The sequence below is a fragment of the Entelurus aequoreus genome, linkage group LG06 (genome assembly GCF_033978785.1).
Source record: "Entelurus aequoreus isolate RoL-2023_Sb linkage group LG06, RoL_Eaeq_v1.1, whole genome shotgun sequence".
NCBI lineage: Eukaryota > Metazoa > Chordata > Actinopteri > Syngnathiformes > Syngnathidae > Entelurus > Entelurus aequoreus.
Genome location: NC_084736.1, coordinates 39,369,429 through 39,389,401, shown reverse-complemented (window position 1 = coordinate 39,389,401; position 19,973 = coordinate 39,369,429). Strand labels below are relative to the sequence as shown.

Here is a 19,973-nt window from a genome sequence, read left to right as displayed (position 1 = left end):
TAATATCAGTTACAGATATTATATACAGGTATCGTATCGCTAGTGAACAAGTTGTGGGGACACCCGGAGTTAAACAGGGCTCATTTTTGGGTAAATGCCTTATTTTAATACACATTAACCTTAAGACTGACGATTATTTTGATAGTCAATTATTCAACGACTCTCTTAACGATTAGTCGACTAATCAGATAATAAATGCCTTACATTAATACACATTAACCTTAAGACTAACGATTATTTTAATAGTCTATTAGTCAACGGTTATCTTAAGGATTAGTTGACTAATCGGATAATAAATGCCTTACTTTAATACGCATTACCTTAACACTATCGATTATTTTGATAGTCGATTATGCAACGACTATCTTAACAATTAGTCGACTAATCGGATAATAAAGCCTTACTTTAATACACATTAACCTTAAGACTAACGATTATTTTGACAATCGCTAAGTCAACAATGATCTTAACGATTAGTCGACTAATCTGATAATAAATGCCTTACTTTAATACACATTAACCTTAAGACTACCGATTATTTTGATAGTCGATTATTCAACGACTATCTTAACGGATTAGTCGACTAATCGGATAATAAATGCCTTACTTTAATACACATTAACCTTAAGACTAACGATTCTTTTGATAATTGATTAGTCAACAATTATCTTAAGGATTAGTTGACTAATCGGATAATAAATGCCTTACTTTAATACACATTACCTTAAGACTAACGATTCGTTTGATAGTCGATTATGCAACAACTATCTTAACAATTAGTCGACTAATCGGATAATAACTGCCTTACTTTAATACACATTAACCTTAAGGATTAGTTGACTAATCGGATAATAAATGCCTTACTTTAATACACATTAACCTTTAGACTCACAATTATTTTGATAGTCGCTTAGTCAACGATTATTTGTCTAATCGGATAATCTTTCGAAATGAGGGTGGTCCCAAAAAGGAGGGATTTTTCAAATTGACTGTGTGTCGGTTTTAAAAGTACTCCCTCTCTGGTAAACATGTGAAATAACAAGTGTGTGTAGAAATTGAAATGCGCCCCTTTGGCCAAATTTTATTTAAAAAATAAATAAATATGTATATAGAGACATACTGTAATAACTTGAAGTAAATAATGAATATTAAAAAACAATTACAAACAAAAAAGTTAAAACAAAAATATTACTATAAGCTTATCTTTTTTTATATTTGCATAGAATGTATATATTATTAATGTTGTAAATACAAATCTTTATATATCTAGAAAGGGTGGTCCTAAAGAGGTAGGCATTTTTCAGAGGTCTCAAGATGGTAACAAATACAAGAATGTGTATGCGTGTCTGTTTGCACGTGTCGGTTTGCGTTTGTTAAAGTCTCTTTTTTACCACATTGCAAATGGACACTGCTTTAAAGGGTACTTAAATTGATGTAAACAAAGCTTAGCTGGCTAATTTTGACTAAAATGATAATTTAAGTTATTTTTCACACAACTTGGTCTCACTCTTGTTAGCGAGCTAGCGCGGTAGAAAGCTAACACTCTGACCAAGGTTGTCCCTCTCCAAATGTCAGACATCATGTCTTTAAATGCTGGCGTATCACAGACGTGCTGACATAAAAACAAGGTCAGCTTTGCAAAACGAGCAAGGATTCATGTTTTTAACAAGAATAAGAGGAAACATCCTCACACTTTACATTACATCACTGGCTATGTTTTTGCCAGTGACCCACGTCCGCCCGGAAAAACACGTGTGATGATGTCACGAATATTGTTCGACAAAAAATTATCGGCAACAAATTTTAATAGCGACTAATCGCTGCAGCCCGACTAATGTTGTCTTTAAATTGAAGTTATTTTAGTGACACAGAACAAAACACAATTTATTAACTTAAGCTCAGTACGCAGTAAGTTGTATGATGCGGACACATTTGTTACTGGATTCTTGTTAGTACCTTGGAGACTTTGTATGTATAAGTAATATGCAACTATAATTACTTGATACGTGTTTATATTGACTAATGTGCTGTTCTACACTGCAATATTGTTCAATGAAGGACATTTGTTACGTATGTCTAGCTTGTGTGCTATTGTGTGCTTAGCTGTTGTGTAGCTGCTAGCTCCTAGTGAATGACTTGACAAAAATACAAAAAACAACAACCTTATGTGCTCATTGGAGGACATGTAGATGTTTACTGGCTGTCCAGCTTTGCACAAGTAAACACGATACATATTGTGTTGCTGATATCGTACCTTTATCTGATATCAATATTGGATCATGGCCTAACATAAGCTCAATCATTGAGAGCCAGTCGGTTCCTGTATCTTTTCAAGTCGCATGTGTGTGTTGGTTTAAATGAGTCCTTCTCAAATAGTTTGTGTGTGACCCTTGGGAACATGCTTTATCAGTATCATGCTTGGAAAAGCTCACTACAAAACTCTAGTCATTATTCCTGACTTTTAATAAAAGAAAACAAATTATATTTTATTTTTGTTTTGTAGATAAATTATTATATGTATAGTGCTGCTGAGTTCATGTTGCTGATCAATTGAAAAAAATATTATTTGTTTAGTTTATATTATTGTAGTTTTTCAGTAATTTAATTTTTATGATTTAAATAAGGATTACTTTTTTCAATTCTCTTAAATCTTTAACGTTATAAACTACAAAACAATGGTAATAAAGTTATTTTTGTAGTAATTTGATTGATTTATTTATTTTTGGTTAATAAGGATACAATATTACACAGAGGTGTACTTATAACAATTTTATAAACAAATAATACTAATTATAGTTGCGGCAGAGAGCGGTATATTAAAGAGGGTGTATCTTTTCAGTATCAAATGGTTAAAGTCCGTCAAAAAAATTAAAATAAGGGGGGAATTGTGTTTTGTTACAGAATAGACCAGGGGTCACCAACGCGGTGCCCGCGGGCACCAGGTCGCCCGTAAGGACCAGATGAGTCGCCCACGGGCCTGTTCTTAAAAAAAATAAAAATAATAATAATTTAAAAAAAAAAAAAAAAAAAAAAAAAAAAATTTTTTTTTTTTTTTTTTAAATTAAATCTACATAGAAAAAACACAAGATACACTTTCAATCAGTGCATCAACCCAAACAACCTCCCCCATGCACACTCATCCACACCCACTCACACAAAAGGGGTTATTTCTTTCTGCTACCAATATTCTGGTTCCCACAACATAGACAACACATCTGCAAGGGACACAGTCCCTGAAGCACACATGATTGTATAGGCTGCTGGTCCACTAACATATTCATTAATTACTATTTTTTTATGTAATTATTTTTATATTGTTTTACTTTCTTTTTTATCCAAGAAAATGTTTTTTTTTAATTTATCTTATTTTATTTTTTAAAAAAGGGCCTTATCTTGAACAGACCAGGTTGTCAATGAAATTAGATTTGTTTAAAGGGTTTTTTAAACCAGGCCCAGTCCAGATAATGTCCAAGTCGGACTCAGCAACACACACCTTCATTCATGTACACAGAAAAAAATTAGGGAACACAACAGATTGCATATAATTTATAAACAAAATTACATTTTCAAAATAAGCATTTATGTACAGTCCAGATTATGTCCAGGTCACTCAAATTAGGGAACACAACAACAGATATCATATAATCTATAAACATAATTATACTTTCAAAATAAGCCTTTGAGGACTTCTCATCTTTTTTTTTTAATTTTTTTTGGCATCATTATCGTTTTCAACCATGTAACTTTCTAAAGTTAGAAAATACTGAATAAATGTTTTAAAGAAAGTAATACTAAGTGAATATCTGTTTTTGGCCTTAAAAATAAACATTTTACCGAGTACTATAATTAAATTGACTAAATCATGATTGTCAATGAACTCTCCTAAAATAACAGAAACCACATTAAGCTTCATAAACAAACCAATCCTTAAACACATTTTTTCAACTTCCACCCAAAACAAAGACACAATATGACAATATTAAAACAAATGCAGGGTGGATTCAGGTTCCTGACAACAAAATCGGCAATCATCTGACTCTGTCATATTCCATCATTTTAACATTTTCCCTGTGGGTAAGAAGTTATAAATAATTTTAATTTGAAAATAACGATTTTGCACATCGATAGTGGTTTCATAGATTAGTTTGAATATGGCATCCCATGGCAACGGGCAGTCAAAAAAGTCCTCCCATTTTCCATTTGTGTTGTAAGAAGCAGCCTTCAAAGATTTCTTTATTAAATAAAAATTATATATTTTTCTATTTATTTTAGTTCATTTTTGCCAACTAGAATTTCTTATTAGAGGTTTACAAACTAATAATTTAGTAGTTCCATAATTAATTATTTGTTTCCATCTTTTCCCAATTACTCCAGTTAGTTGATAAAATGAAAAGCTTGAGCAAGCATCACCATACATAGCTCTAAATTCATCATACTTCATAATTTTACCATTCTCATTGATATCATTGACAAAAATGATTCCTCTTTCAAACATATTTTTCCAAAAGAAAGGCTTTCCATCTATTACAATATTAGAGTTCATCCATATTAACTGCTGCAAAATATTGTCTCTTTTTTCTGGCACATAAAATTGAAAACACCACTATGAGTGGATTGTTTCCTTTATGAACCCCGCCATGTTTCCCAGCAGACTCTCTGGGAGGGGATCACTTGTAAAAAAGGATACAATTTCTTTTGATACAGTACATGTTTTTTGTCCAACAGGACATTTGTGTACCACTCAATGTTTAAATACATCTTTGGAACAATTGATGCTTTTAAAGACAGACACATAGCTTCAAGGTTGAGAAGTTTCAGGCCCCCATATTCATACTCTTTGTACAAAACCTTTCAAACACAGAACACGCCTCACTGATGCACATCTGCAAGACTCACTCAGAGTTGCAGTGTCAAGTTACACACCAGAGTACAACACGGTAGTTAACAGCATGCAATGCCAGGCTTCCCACTGACAAAGAAACAGATAACAGATTTGGTGTCCAGTTCAAAGTGTGACATGATTTAAAAATTGGAGAGTTTACTTTTGTATTTTACATGAGTTATTATTTGTACAAACATGGTGCAAAGTAATTCATGATTTGTTAAAAAATGTTAGTGGCTAGCTAGTTAAAATGGGATATTGTGATTTCACAAGACTGTCTTAGAAGTGATCATTTGAAAATGTTCAATTTGAAAAATGTGCACTTAGAGAAAATATAAAAATAAAGTGTTGCATATTGATATTTATCTGTTTCTATATATATTTATTGTGAGAAATCATTAAGATGATCAGTGTTTCCACAAAGATAAATATCATTAATTATTCATAATAACAGAGTTAAAGGTAAATTGAGCAAATTGGCTACTTCTGGCAATTTATTTAAGTGTGTATCTAACTGGTAGCCCTTCGCATTAATCAGTACCCAAGAAGTAGCCCTTGGTTTCAAAAAGGTTGGTGACCCCTGGAATAGACTAATAAACAATGTTAATACAAATATTCCTTGTTATATGTTGATCTATATCTATTTTTTTGTTTTTGTTTTCCTTAATGTTCATAAGGATACAATGTTATGCAGAGGTGTACTTATAACAATTTCATAGACAAATCATACTATTTATAGTTGTGGCAGAGAACAGGGGGGGTCGCGAAATGTTTTCTTCTCCCTGGAAGCGGGGCATGTAACCAACAATAATTAAGACACACCGGTGTAAAGTAAATAGGGTGTATCTTTTCAGAATTTTAAGAACATTGTTTTTATAATTGCAGATATTTTTTTTCTTGCAGAAAATAGTTGTTATACTTGCAAATATTTTTATTTTACTTGCAGAAACATGTTTTTATACTTGTGAAACTTGATTTTAATCAAAGAACAAGAAACATTTTTTAATTGAAGAAAATATTTTTTATACTGGCTGGGGAGAGGGAAGTCTGGGCTTTCCTGCTTAGGCTGCTGCCCCCGCGACCCGACCTGGGATAAGCGGAAGAAGATGGATGGATGGAGGGATGGATTTTTTATACTTGAGAATCTTTTTTTTCAGTTGCAGAAAATTGGTTTTAAACTTGCAAATAAGTATTTTTTCTTGTAGAAAATAGTTTTTGTACTTGCAAATATTTAAAAAAAATTAAAGAACATTGTTTTTATATTTTTGAATCATTTTGTTGGTCAAAGAAAATTGGTTTTAAACTTGTGAATATTTTTATTTTGCTTGTAGAAATTTGTTTTTATACTTTAAAATATTTTTTTAGTTGAGAAACATTGTTTTTATACTTGCAAATAATTCTAATTGAATAAAATATTTTTTAAACTTGCAAATATTTTTTTAATCGAAGAAAATATTTTTTAAACTTGAAAAAAAATAAAATAAATTGAAGAAAATCGTTTTTATACTTGCAAATCGTGTTTTTTTGACTTGTAGAAAATAGTTTTTACACTTGCGAATATTTTTATTTTACTTGTACAAATTAGTTTTTTACTTGCAAATAATTGTTTTACTTGCAGAAACATTTTTTTATACTTGTGAATGGCTTTTTTAATCGAAGAAAATTGTTTTTATACTTGCGAATATTTTTATTTTACTTGTAGAAATGTGTTTTTATACTTGCGAGTAATTGTTTTACTTGCAGAAAAAAATTTTTATACTTGCGAATAAGGTTTTTTTTACTTGCGTATATGTTTTTGGTTGGTTTAAAACCGTCAAAAAATGTTTATGGTTTAAAATAAGGTGGGAATTTTGTTTTGTTACAGAGTAGACTAATAAACAATGTTCAAACAATTATTCTTTGTTATACGTTGATCTATAGTTATTTTTTTGTTTTCTTTAACGTTGATAAGGATACAATGTTATGCAGAGGCGTACTTATAACAATTTCATAGACAAATAATACTATGATTTTTTCTTCTTCCATGTAACCGAAATAATTGATAAACACTAGCGTAAAGATGGTGCATATTTTCAGAATTTTAGGAAAAATACTTGCAAATATTTTTTTTATTGGAGAAAATTGGTTTTATGCTTGGGAATATTTTTATTTTACTTGTAGAAGTTTGTTTTTATACTTAAAAAATATTTTTTTAATATAACTCATTGTTTTTATACTTGCGCCTTGTTTTTTTACTTGCAGAATTTTATTTTTTTTCTTGTGAAATTTTCTTTTAATCAAAGAAGATATTTTTTATACTTGCAAAAAACAATTTAAATTGAAGAAAATAGTTTTTATACTTGGCAATATTTTTTTAATTGAAGAAATAGTTTTTATACTTGCAAAAAAAATATTTTCAATTGAAGAAAATAGTTTTTATACTTGAGAATATTTTTTTTCTTGCAGAAAATTGGTTTTGTACTTGTGAATATGATTTTTTTTATTAAAAATAATGAATTTAATCATTTTTTAAATATAAAAAATATTTTTTATACTTGCAAAAAACATTTTTCAATTGAAGAAAATTGTTTTTTATATTGCGAACATTTTTATATTGAAGAAAATATTTTTTATACTTGCAAATATTTTTTTTCAATTGAAGAAAAACATTTTTATACTTGATAAAACTATTTTTATTGCAGAAAGTTGGTTTTATACTTGCAAATCTTTTTTTTTTACTTGTAGAAAATAGTTTTTATACTAACAAATATTTTTTTTAAATTAAAGAACATTGTTTTTATTTTTGTGAATCGTTTTTTTACTTGCAGAAAATAGTTTTTATACTTGCGAATCGTTTTGTTAATCAAAGAAAATTGTTTTTATACTTGCGAATCAGTTTTTTTTTTTAACTTGCATATATGTTTTTGGTTGGTTTAAGTCCGTCAAAATATGTTTAAAATAAGGGGGGACTAATAAACAAACAATGTTAATAAAAATGTTCTTTGTTATACATTGATCTATGTTTATTTTTTGGTTTTCTTTAAAGGCCTACTGAAACCCACTACTACCGACCACGCAGTCTGATAGTTTATATATCAATGATGACATCTTAACATTGCAACACATGCCAATACGGCCGGGTTAACTTATAAAGTGCAATTTTTAATTTCCCGCTAAACTTCCGGTTGAAAACGTCTTTGTATGATGACGTATGCGAGTGACGTCACTAGTTAAACGGAAGTATTGGTACACCTTTGAATCCGATACAAAAAAGCTCTGTTTTCATCTCAAAATTCCACAGTATTCTGGACATCTGTGTTGGTGAATCTTTTGCAATTTGTTTAATGAACAATGGAGACTGCAAAGAAGAAAGTTGTAGGTGGGATCGGTGTATTAGCGGCTGGCTGTAGCAACACAACCAGGAGGACTTTGACTTGGATAGCAGACGCGCTAGCCGCCGACCGCACGGATGATCGGGTGATGTCCTTCGTCCTTCCGTCGATCGCTGGAACGCGGGTGAGCACGGGTGTTGATGAGCAGATGAGGGCTGGCTGGCGTAGGTGGAGCGCTAATGTTTTTATCATAGCTCTGTGAGGTCCCGTTGCTAAGTTAGCTTCAATGGCGTCGTTAGCAACAGCGTTGTTAATCTTCGCCAAGCTGGAAAGCATTTACCGTGTATTTACATGTCCAGGGATAAACAGAAAATCAACAATACTATTAAACTCTGGACATGTAAATACAAGGTTAATGCTTTCCAGCTTGGCGAAGATTAACAATGCTGTTGTATTAGTATTGTTGATTTTCTGTCTATCCTTCCAGTCAGGGGTTTATTTCTTTTGTTTATATCTGCATTTGAGCCCGATGCTATCACGTTAGCTCTGTAGCTAAAGTGTTTCGCCGATGTATTGTCGTGGAGATAAAAGTTACTGTGAATGTCCATTTTGCGTTCTCGGCTTTCATTTTCAAGAGGATATAGTATCCGAGTTGGTTTAAAATACAAATCCGTGATCCACAATAGAAAAAGGACAAGGTGTGGAATCCAATTAACCCTTGTACCTAAGTTACGGTCAGAGCGAAAAAAGATACGTCCTGCACTGCACTATAGTCCTTCACTCTCACTTTCCTCATCCACAAATCTTTCATCCTCGCTCAAATTAATGGGGTAATCGTCGCTTTCTCGGTCCGAATCTCTCTCGCTGCTGGTGTAAACAATAGGGAAATGTGAGCAGCACTCCAGCTTGTGACGTCACGCTACTTCCGGTAGGGGCAAGGCTTTTTTTTATCAGCGACCAAAAGTTGCGAACTTTATCGTCATTGTTCTCTACTAAATCCTTTCAGCAAAAATATGGCGATATCGCGAAATGATCAAGTATGACACATAGAATGGATATGCTATCCCCGTTTAAATAAAAAAACAATTCATTTCAGTAGGCCTTTAATGTTCATAAGGATACAATGTTATGCAGAGGTGTACTTATAACAATTTTATAAACAAATAATACTATTTATAGTTGTGGCAGAGAGCAGGGGGGTTGAAAAACGTTTTCTTCTTCCTGGAGGCGGGGCATGTAACCGAAAATAATTGATAAACACTGGTGTAAAGTAAAAAAAGCGTGTCTATTCAGAATTTTAGTAATTTTTTTTTTATATTTGCAACTTTTTTTTTTTACTTGCAGAAAATTGTTTTAAAACTTGCAAATATTTTTATTTTACTTGTAGAAATTTGTGTTTATATTTAAAAAAATATTTTTAAATTGAAAAACACAGTTTTTTTACTTGCGACTCGTTTTTTTAATTGCAGAAAATTGTTTTTATACTTCGCACGATGGCGAGCGCTTGGTGGCCGGGCCTGTCCCCATGGGGCCCGGCCGGGCACAGCCCGAAGAGGCAACGTGGGTCCCCCCTCCAATGGGCTCACCACCCATAGCAGGGGCCATAGAGGTAGGGTGCAATGTGAGCTGGGCAGCAGCCGAAGGCAGGGCACTTGGCGGTCCGATCCTCGGCTACAGAAGCTAGCTCTTGGGACGTGGAACGTCACCTCGCTGGGGGGGAAGGAGCCTGAGCTAATGCGCGAGGTGGAGAAGTTCCGGCTACATATAGTCGGACTCACTTCGACGCACAGCAAGGGCTCTGGAACCAGTTCTCTCGAGAGGGTCTGGACTCTCTTCCACTCTGGCGTTGCCAGCAGTGAGAGGCGACGGGCTGGGGTGGCAATTCTTGTTTCCCCCCAGCTCAGAGCCTGCACGTTGGAGTTCAACTAAGTGGACGAGAGGGAAGCTTCCCTCCGCCTTCGGGTGGGGGGACGGGTCCTGACTGTTGTTTGCGCTTGCGCGCCAAACAGCAGCTCAGAGTACCCACCCTTTTTGGATTAACTCGAGGGAGTACTTGAGAGTGCTCCCCCGGGTGATTCCCTCGTTCTACTGGGGGACTTCAACGCTCATGTTGGCAACGACAGTGAAACCTGGAGAGGTGTGATTGGGAAGAATGGCCGCCCGGATCTGAACCAGAGTGGTGTTTTGTTATTGGACTTTTGTGCCCGTCACAGATTGTCCGTAACGAACACCATGTTCAAGCATAAGGGTGTCCATAAGTGCACTTGGCACCAGGACACTCTAGGCTGCAGTTCCATGATCGACTTTGTGGTTGTGTCATCGGATTTGCGGACTCATGTTTTGGACACTCGGGTGAAGAGAGGGGCGGAGCTTTCTACCGATCACCACCTGGTGGTGAGTTGGCTGCGATGGTGGGGGAGGATGCCGTACAGACCTGGCAGGCCCGAACGCATTGTGAGGGTTTGCTGGGAACGTCTGGCAGAGTCTCCTGTCAGAGAGAGTTTCAATTCCCACCTACGGAAGAACTTTGAACATGTCACGAGGGAGGTGCTGGACATTGAGTCCGAGTGGACCATGTTCCGCACCTCTATTGTCGAGGTGGCTGATTGGAGCTGTGGCCGCAAGGTAGTTGGTGCCTGTCGTGGCGGTAATCCTAGAACCCGTTGGTGGACATCGGAGGTGAAGGATGCCGTCAAGCTGAAGAAGGAGTCCTATCGGGTTCTTTTGGCTCATAAGACTCCTGAGGCAGCAGACAGGTACCGACAGGCCAACCGGTGTGCGGCTTCAGCGGTCGCAGAGGCAAAAACTCGGACATGGGAGGAGTTCGGGGAAGCCATGGATAACGTCTTCCGGATGCCTTCGAAGTGATTCTGGACCACCATCCGCCGCCTCAGGAAGGGGAAGCAGTGCACTATCAACACCGTGTATGGTGAGGATGGTGTTCTGCTGACTTCGACTGCGGATGTTGTGGATCGGTGGAGGGAATACTTCGAAGACCTCCTCAATCCCACCAACACGTCTTCCTATGAGGAAGCAGTGCCTGGGGAATCTGCGGTGGGCTCTCCTATTTCTGGGGCCGAGGTTGCTGAGGTAGTTAGAAAGCTCATCGGTGGCAAGGCCCCGGGGGTGGATGAGATCGTTCCTTAAGGCTCTGGATGCTGTGGGGCTGTCTTGGTTGACAAGACTCTGCAACATCGCATGGACATCGGGGGCGGTACCTCTGGATTGGCAGACCGGGGTGGTGGTTCCTCTCTTTAAAAAGGGGAACCGGAGGGTGTGTTCTAACTATCGTGGAATCACACTCCACAGCCTTAGTAAGGTCTGTTCAGGTGTACTGGAGAGGAGGCTACGCCGGATAGTCGAACCTCGGCTTCAGGAGGAACAGTGTGGTTTTCGTCCTGGTCGTGGAACTGTGGACCAGCTCTTTACTCTCGGCAGGGTCCTTGAGGGTGCATGGGAGTTTGCCCAACCAGTCTACATGTGCTTTGTGGACTTGGAGAAGGCATTCGACCGTGTCCCTCGGGAAGTCCTGTGGGGAATGCTCAGAGAGTATGGGGTATCGGACTGTCTGATTGTGTCGGTCCGCTTCCTGTATGATTAGTGTCAGAGCTTGGTCCGCATTGCCGGCAGTAAGTCGGACACGTTTCCAGTGAGGGTTGGACTCCGCCAAGGCTGCCCTTTGTCACCGATTCTGTTCATAACTTTTATGGACAGAATTTTTAGGCGCAGTCAAGGCGTTGAGGGGATCCGGTTTGCAGATGATGAGGTCCTGATGGTTTCATCTGGCCAAAATCTTCAGCTCTCACTGGATCGGTTCGCAGCTGAGTGTGAAGCGACTGGGATGAGAATCAGCACCTCCAAATCCGAGTCCATGGTTCTCGCCCGGAAAAGGGTGGAGTGCCATATCCGGGTTGTGGAGGAGACCCTGCCCCAAGTGGAGGAGTTCAAGTACCTCGGAGTCTTGTTTACGAGTGAGGGAAAAGTGGATTGTGAAATCGACAGGCGGATCGGTGCGGCGTCTTCAGTAATGCAGACGCTGTATCGATCCGTTGTGGGGAAGAAGGAGCTGAGCCGGAAGGCATAGCTCTCAATCTACGTTCCCATCTTCACCTACGGTCATGAGCTTTGGGTTATGACCGAAAGGACAAGATCACGGGTACAAGCGGCCAAAATGAGTTTCCTCCGCCGGGTGGCGGGGCTCTCCCTTAGAGATAGGGTGAGAAGCTCTGCCATCCGAGGGGAGCTCAAAGTAAAGCCGCTGCTCCTCCACATGGAGAGGAGCCAGATGAGGTGGTTCGGGCATCTGGTCAGGATGCCACCCGAACACCTCCCTAGGGAGGTGTTTAGGGCACGTCCGACCGGTAGGAGGCCACGGGGAAGACCCAGGACACGTTGGGAAGACTATGTCTCCCGGCTGGCCTGGGAACGCCTCGGGATCCCAGATGAGCTGGACGGAGTGGTTGGGGAGAGGGAAGTCTGGGCTTCCCTGCTTAGGCTGCTGCCCCCGTGACCCGACCTCAGATAAGCAGAGGAAGATGGATGGATGGATGGTGTAAAGTAAAGAGAGCGTGTCTTTTCAGAATTTTAAGAAAATTGTTTTTATATTTGCAAATGTTTTTTTTTTACTTGCAAAAAATTGTTTTAAAACTTGCAAATATTTTTTTTTCTTGTAGAAATGTGTTTTTAGATTTAAAAATATATTTTTAAATTCAAAAACACTGTTTTTTTTTTTTTTACCTGCGACTCGTTTTTTTAATTGCAGAAATTTGTTTTTTTACTTGTGAAACTCTTTTAATCGAAGAAAATATTTTTTATACTTGTAAAAAAAAAATTCAATTGAAGAAAATTGTTTCTACACTAGATCATTTTTTTTCCTGCAGAAAATTGGTTTTAAATTTGTGAATGTTTTTTTTTCCTTGTAGAAACTACTTTTTATAATTGCGAATATTTGTATTTTACTTGTAGAAATGTGTTTTTATACCTGCGAATAATTGTTTTACTTGCAGAAAATTGTTTATATACTTGCAAATATAAAAAAAAAAAAAAAGAACATTGTTTTTGTATTTGTGAATCGTTTTTTTACTTGCATAAAATTGTTTTTATACTTGCGAGTCGTTTTGTTAATTGAAGAAAATTGTTTTTATAATTGCGAATCAGTTTTTTTTTACTTGCATATATGTTTTTGGTTGGTTTAAGTTCGTCAAAAAAATGTTATCGTTTAAAATAAGGGGGGAATTTTGTTTTGTTACAGAGTAGACTAATAAACATCCATCCATGCATCCAACCATTTTCTACCGCTTGTCCCGTTTGGGGTTGCGGGGGGTACTGGAGCCTATCTATTATCAAATTATTCTTTGTTGTATGTTAATCTATATTTATTTTTTTGTTTTCTTTCATGTTAATAAGGATACAATTTTTGCAGAGGCGTACTTATAACAATTTCATGGACAAATGACACTATTTGGAGCGAAATGTTTACTTCTTCCTAGTGAGGAGGAGGTAACAGAATCATTGAGAAGCACCACTTTACGTGTATAATATTCGACGCGTCCATTTCGGACTGATTTCGAGACAAAAATAAATCACATTTTTGGTGGTCATTTTGGTAGATTTGGAAACGACAGCAGGTTTCAGAGTCGTACTTTGGTACGTCTGTCAGTGGAATTACACAGAATCTTGGTGGGTTGCATCAGTCATGTACCACCAAGCCAACCGTGGATGAAACATTGATCTGTGGTTGGCTCAAGAGGCTTCAAACTGCTAGAAGCTCTAGTTCTCACCTGAAGTCCTGGGTTTCCAGAAGGTCCTGGTGGCCCGGGTGAGCCCTGACTGCCCTGTGAAACAAGCAAAATACAACTTGATAGTCAATAGGTGGATAAACAACAAAGATGGCGACTGGACAAACATACCTGGTCCCCTTGGAAGCCCGCCTCACCTGGCTCTCCCGGCAAGCCGACATCGCCCTGAGATACCAAGAAAGAAATGACACGGCAACAGTGAACCACTAAAAATGTCTACACAGACAAGTCAGTGAAGTGAGAGACATTATACATGCTTTTGTGGCTGCAACACATGCAAATCATCTAAAATGTCAAAGCCAATATTTATTGGTCAGCTGTGTTTTTGGAACTTCAGCCAAAGGGCAGGTCTTAGTACCAATGTATGGCTTTCCAACATATTGGTTGTGACGTTAAAGACTGCTCAGGTTACTCCTACAAGTGCACTTTCTGGTCTAGTCCCTGCACCAAAGAGTATTCCTTAATCTACTAGTGTGAGAAGTAGGTCTGCAGATCACCTTATCACCTTTCAGTCCTGCTTCACCGGGGTTTCCCTGGACTCCCTTGGAAGCAAAGAGACAAATAGCTAAGAACTAACAGGCCAAAACATGTTTTTTTTTTAGGGATGCAACGATGTCAAAGTCTCACGGCACCATATGGAGGAAAATTACTGACAAACTTCACAAACACACAACAATGTTTTTACTCACGCCCAATGTTTCGCAAGTAAAACTTTTTTTTTTTCAATTCGCAATTAAAAGAAACACATACGTAAATGAAAAAAACCTGATTCGCAATTATAAAAACAATTTTCTTCGATTAACAAAACGGTTCACAAATATGAAAACAATGTTCTTTAATTTTAAAAAAATATTTGCAAGTATAACAACTATTTTCTACAAGTAAAAACAATGATTTGCAAGTTTAAAACACATTTTCTGCAAGAAAAAAATTATTCTCAAATATAATAACTATTTTCTTCAATTAAAAACATATTTGCAAGTATAAAACAATGTACTTAGATTAAAAAAAAAACGTTTCAGAAGTATTAAAACAATTGTCTGCCAAAAAAAATATTCGCAAGTATAAAAACAATGTTCTTCAATTAAAAACAATGTTTTCTCAATTTAAAAAAAATATTTTTAAGTATAAAAACTAATTTCTACAAGTAGAATAAAAATATTTGCAAGTTTTAAAACCGTTTTCTACTAGTAAAAAAACGATTTGCAAATATAAAACTAATTTTGTACAAGAAAAAAAAGCATACAAGTATAGTATAAAAAAGTATAGTATAAAAAAAGTATAAAAACAATTGTTTTCAATTAAAAACATATTTGCTAGTTTAAAACAATGTTCTTCGATTAAAGAAAACGTTTCAGAAGTATTAAAACATTTTTATGCCCAAAAAAATATTCGCAAGTATAAAAACAATTTTCTGCAAGCCAAAAAAATGAGTCGCAGGTTCTTCAAATAAAAAAAAAAATGTTTATGTATAAAAACAAATTTCTAAATGTAAAATAAAAATATTTGCAAGTTTTAAAACAATTTTCTACTAGTAAAAAAAACGATTTGCAAGTATACAACTAATTTTCTGCAAGAAAAAAAAAATCCTCAAGTCTAAAAATACTTTTCTTCAATTAAAAGCATATTTGCTAGTGTAAAACAATATTCTTCGATTAAAAAAAATCGTTTCAGAAGTATTAAAACAATTTTCTGCCCAAAAAAATATTCGCAAGTGTAAAAACAATTTTCTGCAAGCAAAAAAAACGAGTCGCAAGTTTAAAAACAATTTTCTTCAATTAAAAAAAAAAAGATTTTTAAGTATAAAAACACATTTCTACAAGTAAAATAAAAATATTTGCAAGTTTTAAAAAAAAATTTCTACTAGTAAAAAAAAACAATTTGCAAGTATAAAACCAATTATCTACATGAAAAAAAAGTATTTTAAAGTATAAAAATAATTTCCTCAATTGAAAAAAAATATTTTCAAGTATAAAAAATATTTTCTACAAGTAAAAAATAACGATTTGCAAGTTTAAAGCTAATTTTCTGTAAGAAAAAAAATATATCTTAAGTATAAAAACAATTTTCTTCAAATAAAAACATATTTGCTAGTATAAAACAACGTTCTTCGATTAAAGACAACGTTTCAGAAGTATTAAAACAATTTTCTGGCCAAAAAAATATTCGCAAGTATAAAAACAATTTTCTGCAAGCAAAAAAAAAACGAGTCGCAAGTTTAAAAACAATGTTCTTCAATAAAAAATTTAAAAAATGTAAGTATAAAAACACATTTCTACAAGTAAAATTAAAATATTTGCAAGTTTTAAAACAATTTTCTACAAGAAAAAAAAAAATCTAAAGTATAAAAATAATTTCCTCAATTGAAAAAAAATATTTGCAAGTATAAAAAATATTTTCTTCAATTAAAAAAATGTAAAAAATATGTTATTCGATTAAAACAACAATTTTAAAGTATAAAACAAATGTATACAAGTAAAATAAAAATATTTGCACGAAAAAAAATATTCGCAAGTATAAAAAGAATGTTCTTTCATTAAAAGAACGTTTCACAAGTATAAAAACCATGTTCTTCAGTTAAAAAAATATTTTTAACTATAATAACACATTTTTCCAAGAAAAATAAAAGTATCCGCAAGGATAACAACTAGTAAAAAGTAAAGTAAAAAAAAGATTTGCAAGTTAAAAACTACATTTCTGCAGAAAAAAAATGTTCTCAAGTATAGAAACAATGTTCTTCGAATTAAAAAAACTTTTCAGAAGTATTAAAACAATTTTCTGCAAAAAAATATTCGCAAGTATAAAAATTATTTTCTTCAATTGAAAAAAATGATATGCAAGTATAAAAAATATTTTTTTCAATCAACAAAATATTCACAAGCATAAAAACAATGTTCTCGCTGACGCAAAAGCGCCAGAAAAAAACACACTCACCAAGTTTTCGTCACGTCATTGTTGTGAGGATTTTGAGAGCACAATACTGTTAACATCCCCAGTCCTTTTCCTAGAGTGTTTACCTTGAGTCCTGGTGGTCCTGGTAGGCCTAGGTCACCTGCAGGACCCATGTCGCCCTTTATCAAGCACAGGCAGGAAGGACAGATAAGAAAAACCTGCATAAATAGCAAGTGAATTAGCTTAAGAGCCACTTACAAGGAGACCGGAGACTCCACATGGCCCAGTAGCACCAAGGTCACCCTTAAGAGACAACATGCAAATTAATTAGACCCACTGAGACCAAGTTTAATCCAGTTCATTTCAGTTTGGAGCACGCTGACTCAGCACTTGGCACTCTGGACACAGAGACTCAGACCTCGGTCGTCAACATGTGAGACGGGAGTGCTAGCTACCAAGCTAAGAGTCCGGACTATCAACCCGATAGCCAGCACTGCTCTTGAGGTTGTCAAGGAGTGAGGTCTACTAAGGTACACATAGCCCAGCCAGACTGGCTGGCCTCCGTTACATTAGCACGTTTGGACTGCACGTGCAAACTGGCACAGTTACGCACAAATGCCTTGTGATGCTGTAACACTGTATATTCCCCCGTGTGGGATGAATAAAGTATTATTTAACCAAAATATATGACACCCAGGTGTATATATCATACTTGCCAACCTTGAGACCTCCGAATTCGGGAGATGTGGGCGGGGTTGGGGGGGCGAGGTTGAGGTGGGGTGGGGGGGAGTTTGTAGCAGGCGGTTTATATATTTTGAAGTATTTCTTATATATATATATATATATATATATATATATATATATATATATATATATATATATATATATATATATATATATATATATATATATATATATATATAATAATTTGTTCATGAATGAGTATATTCGTTCGGCCACCGTGTTCAATGGAGAAGTCTGATCTACAAAATTTGCAGGCAGCCTGCCCCTTCCCCTTCGAGCTGCCCTGGATGAACTGAAATTATTTTTTCCAATCATATTGGAACTTGCAAGCGTACTTCTTCTTACTTACGTCACCATGTCTCTTCTTCGTTCTTCTGCTTCGTCTCTGTTATGTTTTTGGACATTATTACTTACCGTAGTTTTGACGCAATGCATGATGGGAATCCGGATGTTGTGTGTCAGTGTGTTAACGTGCCGGCTGGAATAAACACGTAGAGAAATAGCTCCGTGCCTGCCTACTTTATGGGTTATAGATAAACCTATGGATAACAGAGACATATATAATAGTCTCCTCTTCAGGTGAGAGAGGACGCTAAAGGCAGTGCCAGTGTAAAAAGACTTAGAGGGCTCATGTCAGCTCAAGACTTAGAAAAACTTGTACATGCCTTTATTACCAGTAGGCTAGACTATTGTAATGGTCCCCTTGCAGGTCTTCCCAAAAAAACTGTCAGGCAGCTACAGCTTGTTCAGAACGCTGCTGCTAGAGTTCTAACAAAGACCAAAAAATGTGAGCACATTACACCAATTCTTAAATCCTTACATTGGCTCCCTGTACATCAGAGAATAGATTTCAAAATCCTCCTGCTCACATATAAATCACTACATGGTCTAGGGCCCAAGTATATCACTGATATGCTCCCACTATATACGCCCTCTAGATCACTAAGATCTTCTGAGACCAATCTGTTAGCGGTTCCAAGAGTAAACTCAAATCAAGGGAGAGCATCATTCAGTCACTATGCAACAAATAGCTGGAATAAACTTCCTGAAGATGTCAGACTCTCCCCAACTCTCACTACTTTTAAAACTAGACTGAAGACTTTTATGTTCACCTTAGCTTTCAGCTAAATCTTTTAATCTTTTAACTTTTAACGTCTGCACTGTTTTTATTTTTATTGTCTGCATTTTAATTTTGCTTTTATTTTCTTTCATTTCACTTTGTTGTCTGTGAAGCACTTTGAGTCTGCCTTGTGTATGAAAAGCGCTATACAAATAAAGTTGCCTTGCCTTGCCTTGCCTTTAAGGCATGCCCCCAATATTGTTGTCCGGGTGGAAATCGGGAGAAATTCGGGAGAATGGTTGCCCCGGGAGATTTTGGGGAGGGGCACTGAAATTTGGGAGTCTCCCGGGAAAATTGGGAGGGTTGGCAAGTATGGTATATATAGCTGCTAAATACACTTTAAAAAAAAGCTAGCATGCTAATGTTACCATGCCCAAATGCTAACTTCCGCATGCGTCAAGTACCAAAATCTATGACTCAGAGGTGTACAGCATATCTGTTAAATTAACTAAAATTAAAGCTAGCAAGTTAGCATTTCAGCATGCTAATGTTAGCATTTTGCTAACATTAGCATGCTGAAATGCTAACTTCAGCATGCGTCAAGTACCAAAATAAATGACTCGGAAATGTGTAAAGCTCGCATGCTAATGTTAGTATGTTGAAATGCTAAATTCAGTATGCATCAGGTACCACAATTTATGACTCGGAATTGTATATCTGCAAAAATTGCTAGAAAGGCTAGCATTTGTCAAGTACAAAAATCTATGATTTGGAGGTGTATATCTGCTAAATTAACTCTAAAAAAGCTACCATGCTAATGTTAACTCCTTGAAATGCTAACTTTAGCATGCTAAAATGCTAACTTCAAGTACCAACATCTATGACTCGGAGGTGTGTAACTGCTAAATTTACTAAAAAAAAAAAGCTTGCATGCTAATGTTAGTATGTTCAAATGCTGCTAACTTCAGCATCCATCAGGTACCAAAATATATGACTCGGAATTGTATATCTGCAAAATGAGCAAAAAAAGCTAACATGCGTCAAGTACCAAAATCTATGACTCAAAAGTGTCCATCCATCCATTTTCTACCACTTGTCCCTTTTGGTGTCGCGGTTGGTGCTGGAGCCTATCTCAGCTGCATTCGGGCGGAAGGCGGGGTACACCCTGGACAAGTTGCCACCTCATCACAGGGTCAACACAGATAGACAGACAACATTCACACTCACATTCACACACTAGGGCCAATTTAGTGTTGCCAATCAACCTATCCCCAGGTGCATATTTT

General features: G+C 35.9%; 1 protein-coding gene across 1 annotated transcript in view; it reads right to left on the bottom strand.

Moving 5' to 3' along the window:
- Positions 1-19,973, bottom strand: part of LOC133652217 (collagen alpha-1(XXVII) chain B-like) — a 276,843-nt gene that overhangs the window by 116,878 nt on the left and 139,992 nt on the right. Inside the window, exons 14-18 of the mRNA XM_062050720.1 lie at positions 17,142-17,186; positions 17,009-17,062; positions 14,489-14,533; positions 14,103-14,156; positions 13,974-14,027 (exon numbers count right to left, since the gene is read on the bottom strand). Coding sequence (XP_061906704.1) covers positions 13,974-14,027; positions 14,103-14,156; positions 14,489-14,533; positions 17,009-17,062; positions 17,142-17,186 — 252 coding nt within the window. The remainder of the gene's footprint in view (positions 1-13,973; positions 14,028-14,102; positions 14,157-14,488; positions 14,534-17,008; positions 17,063-17,141; positions 17,187-19,973) is intronic.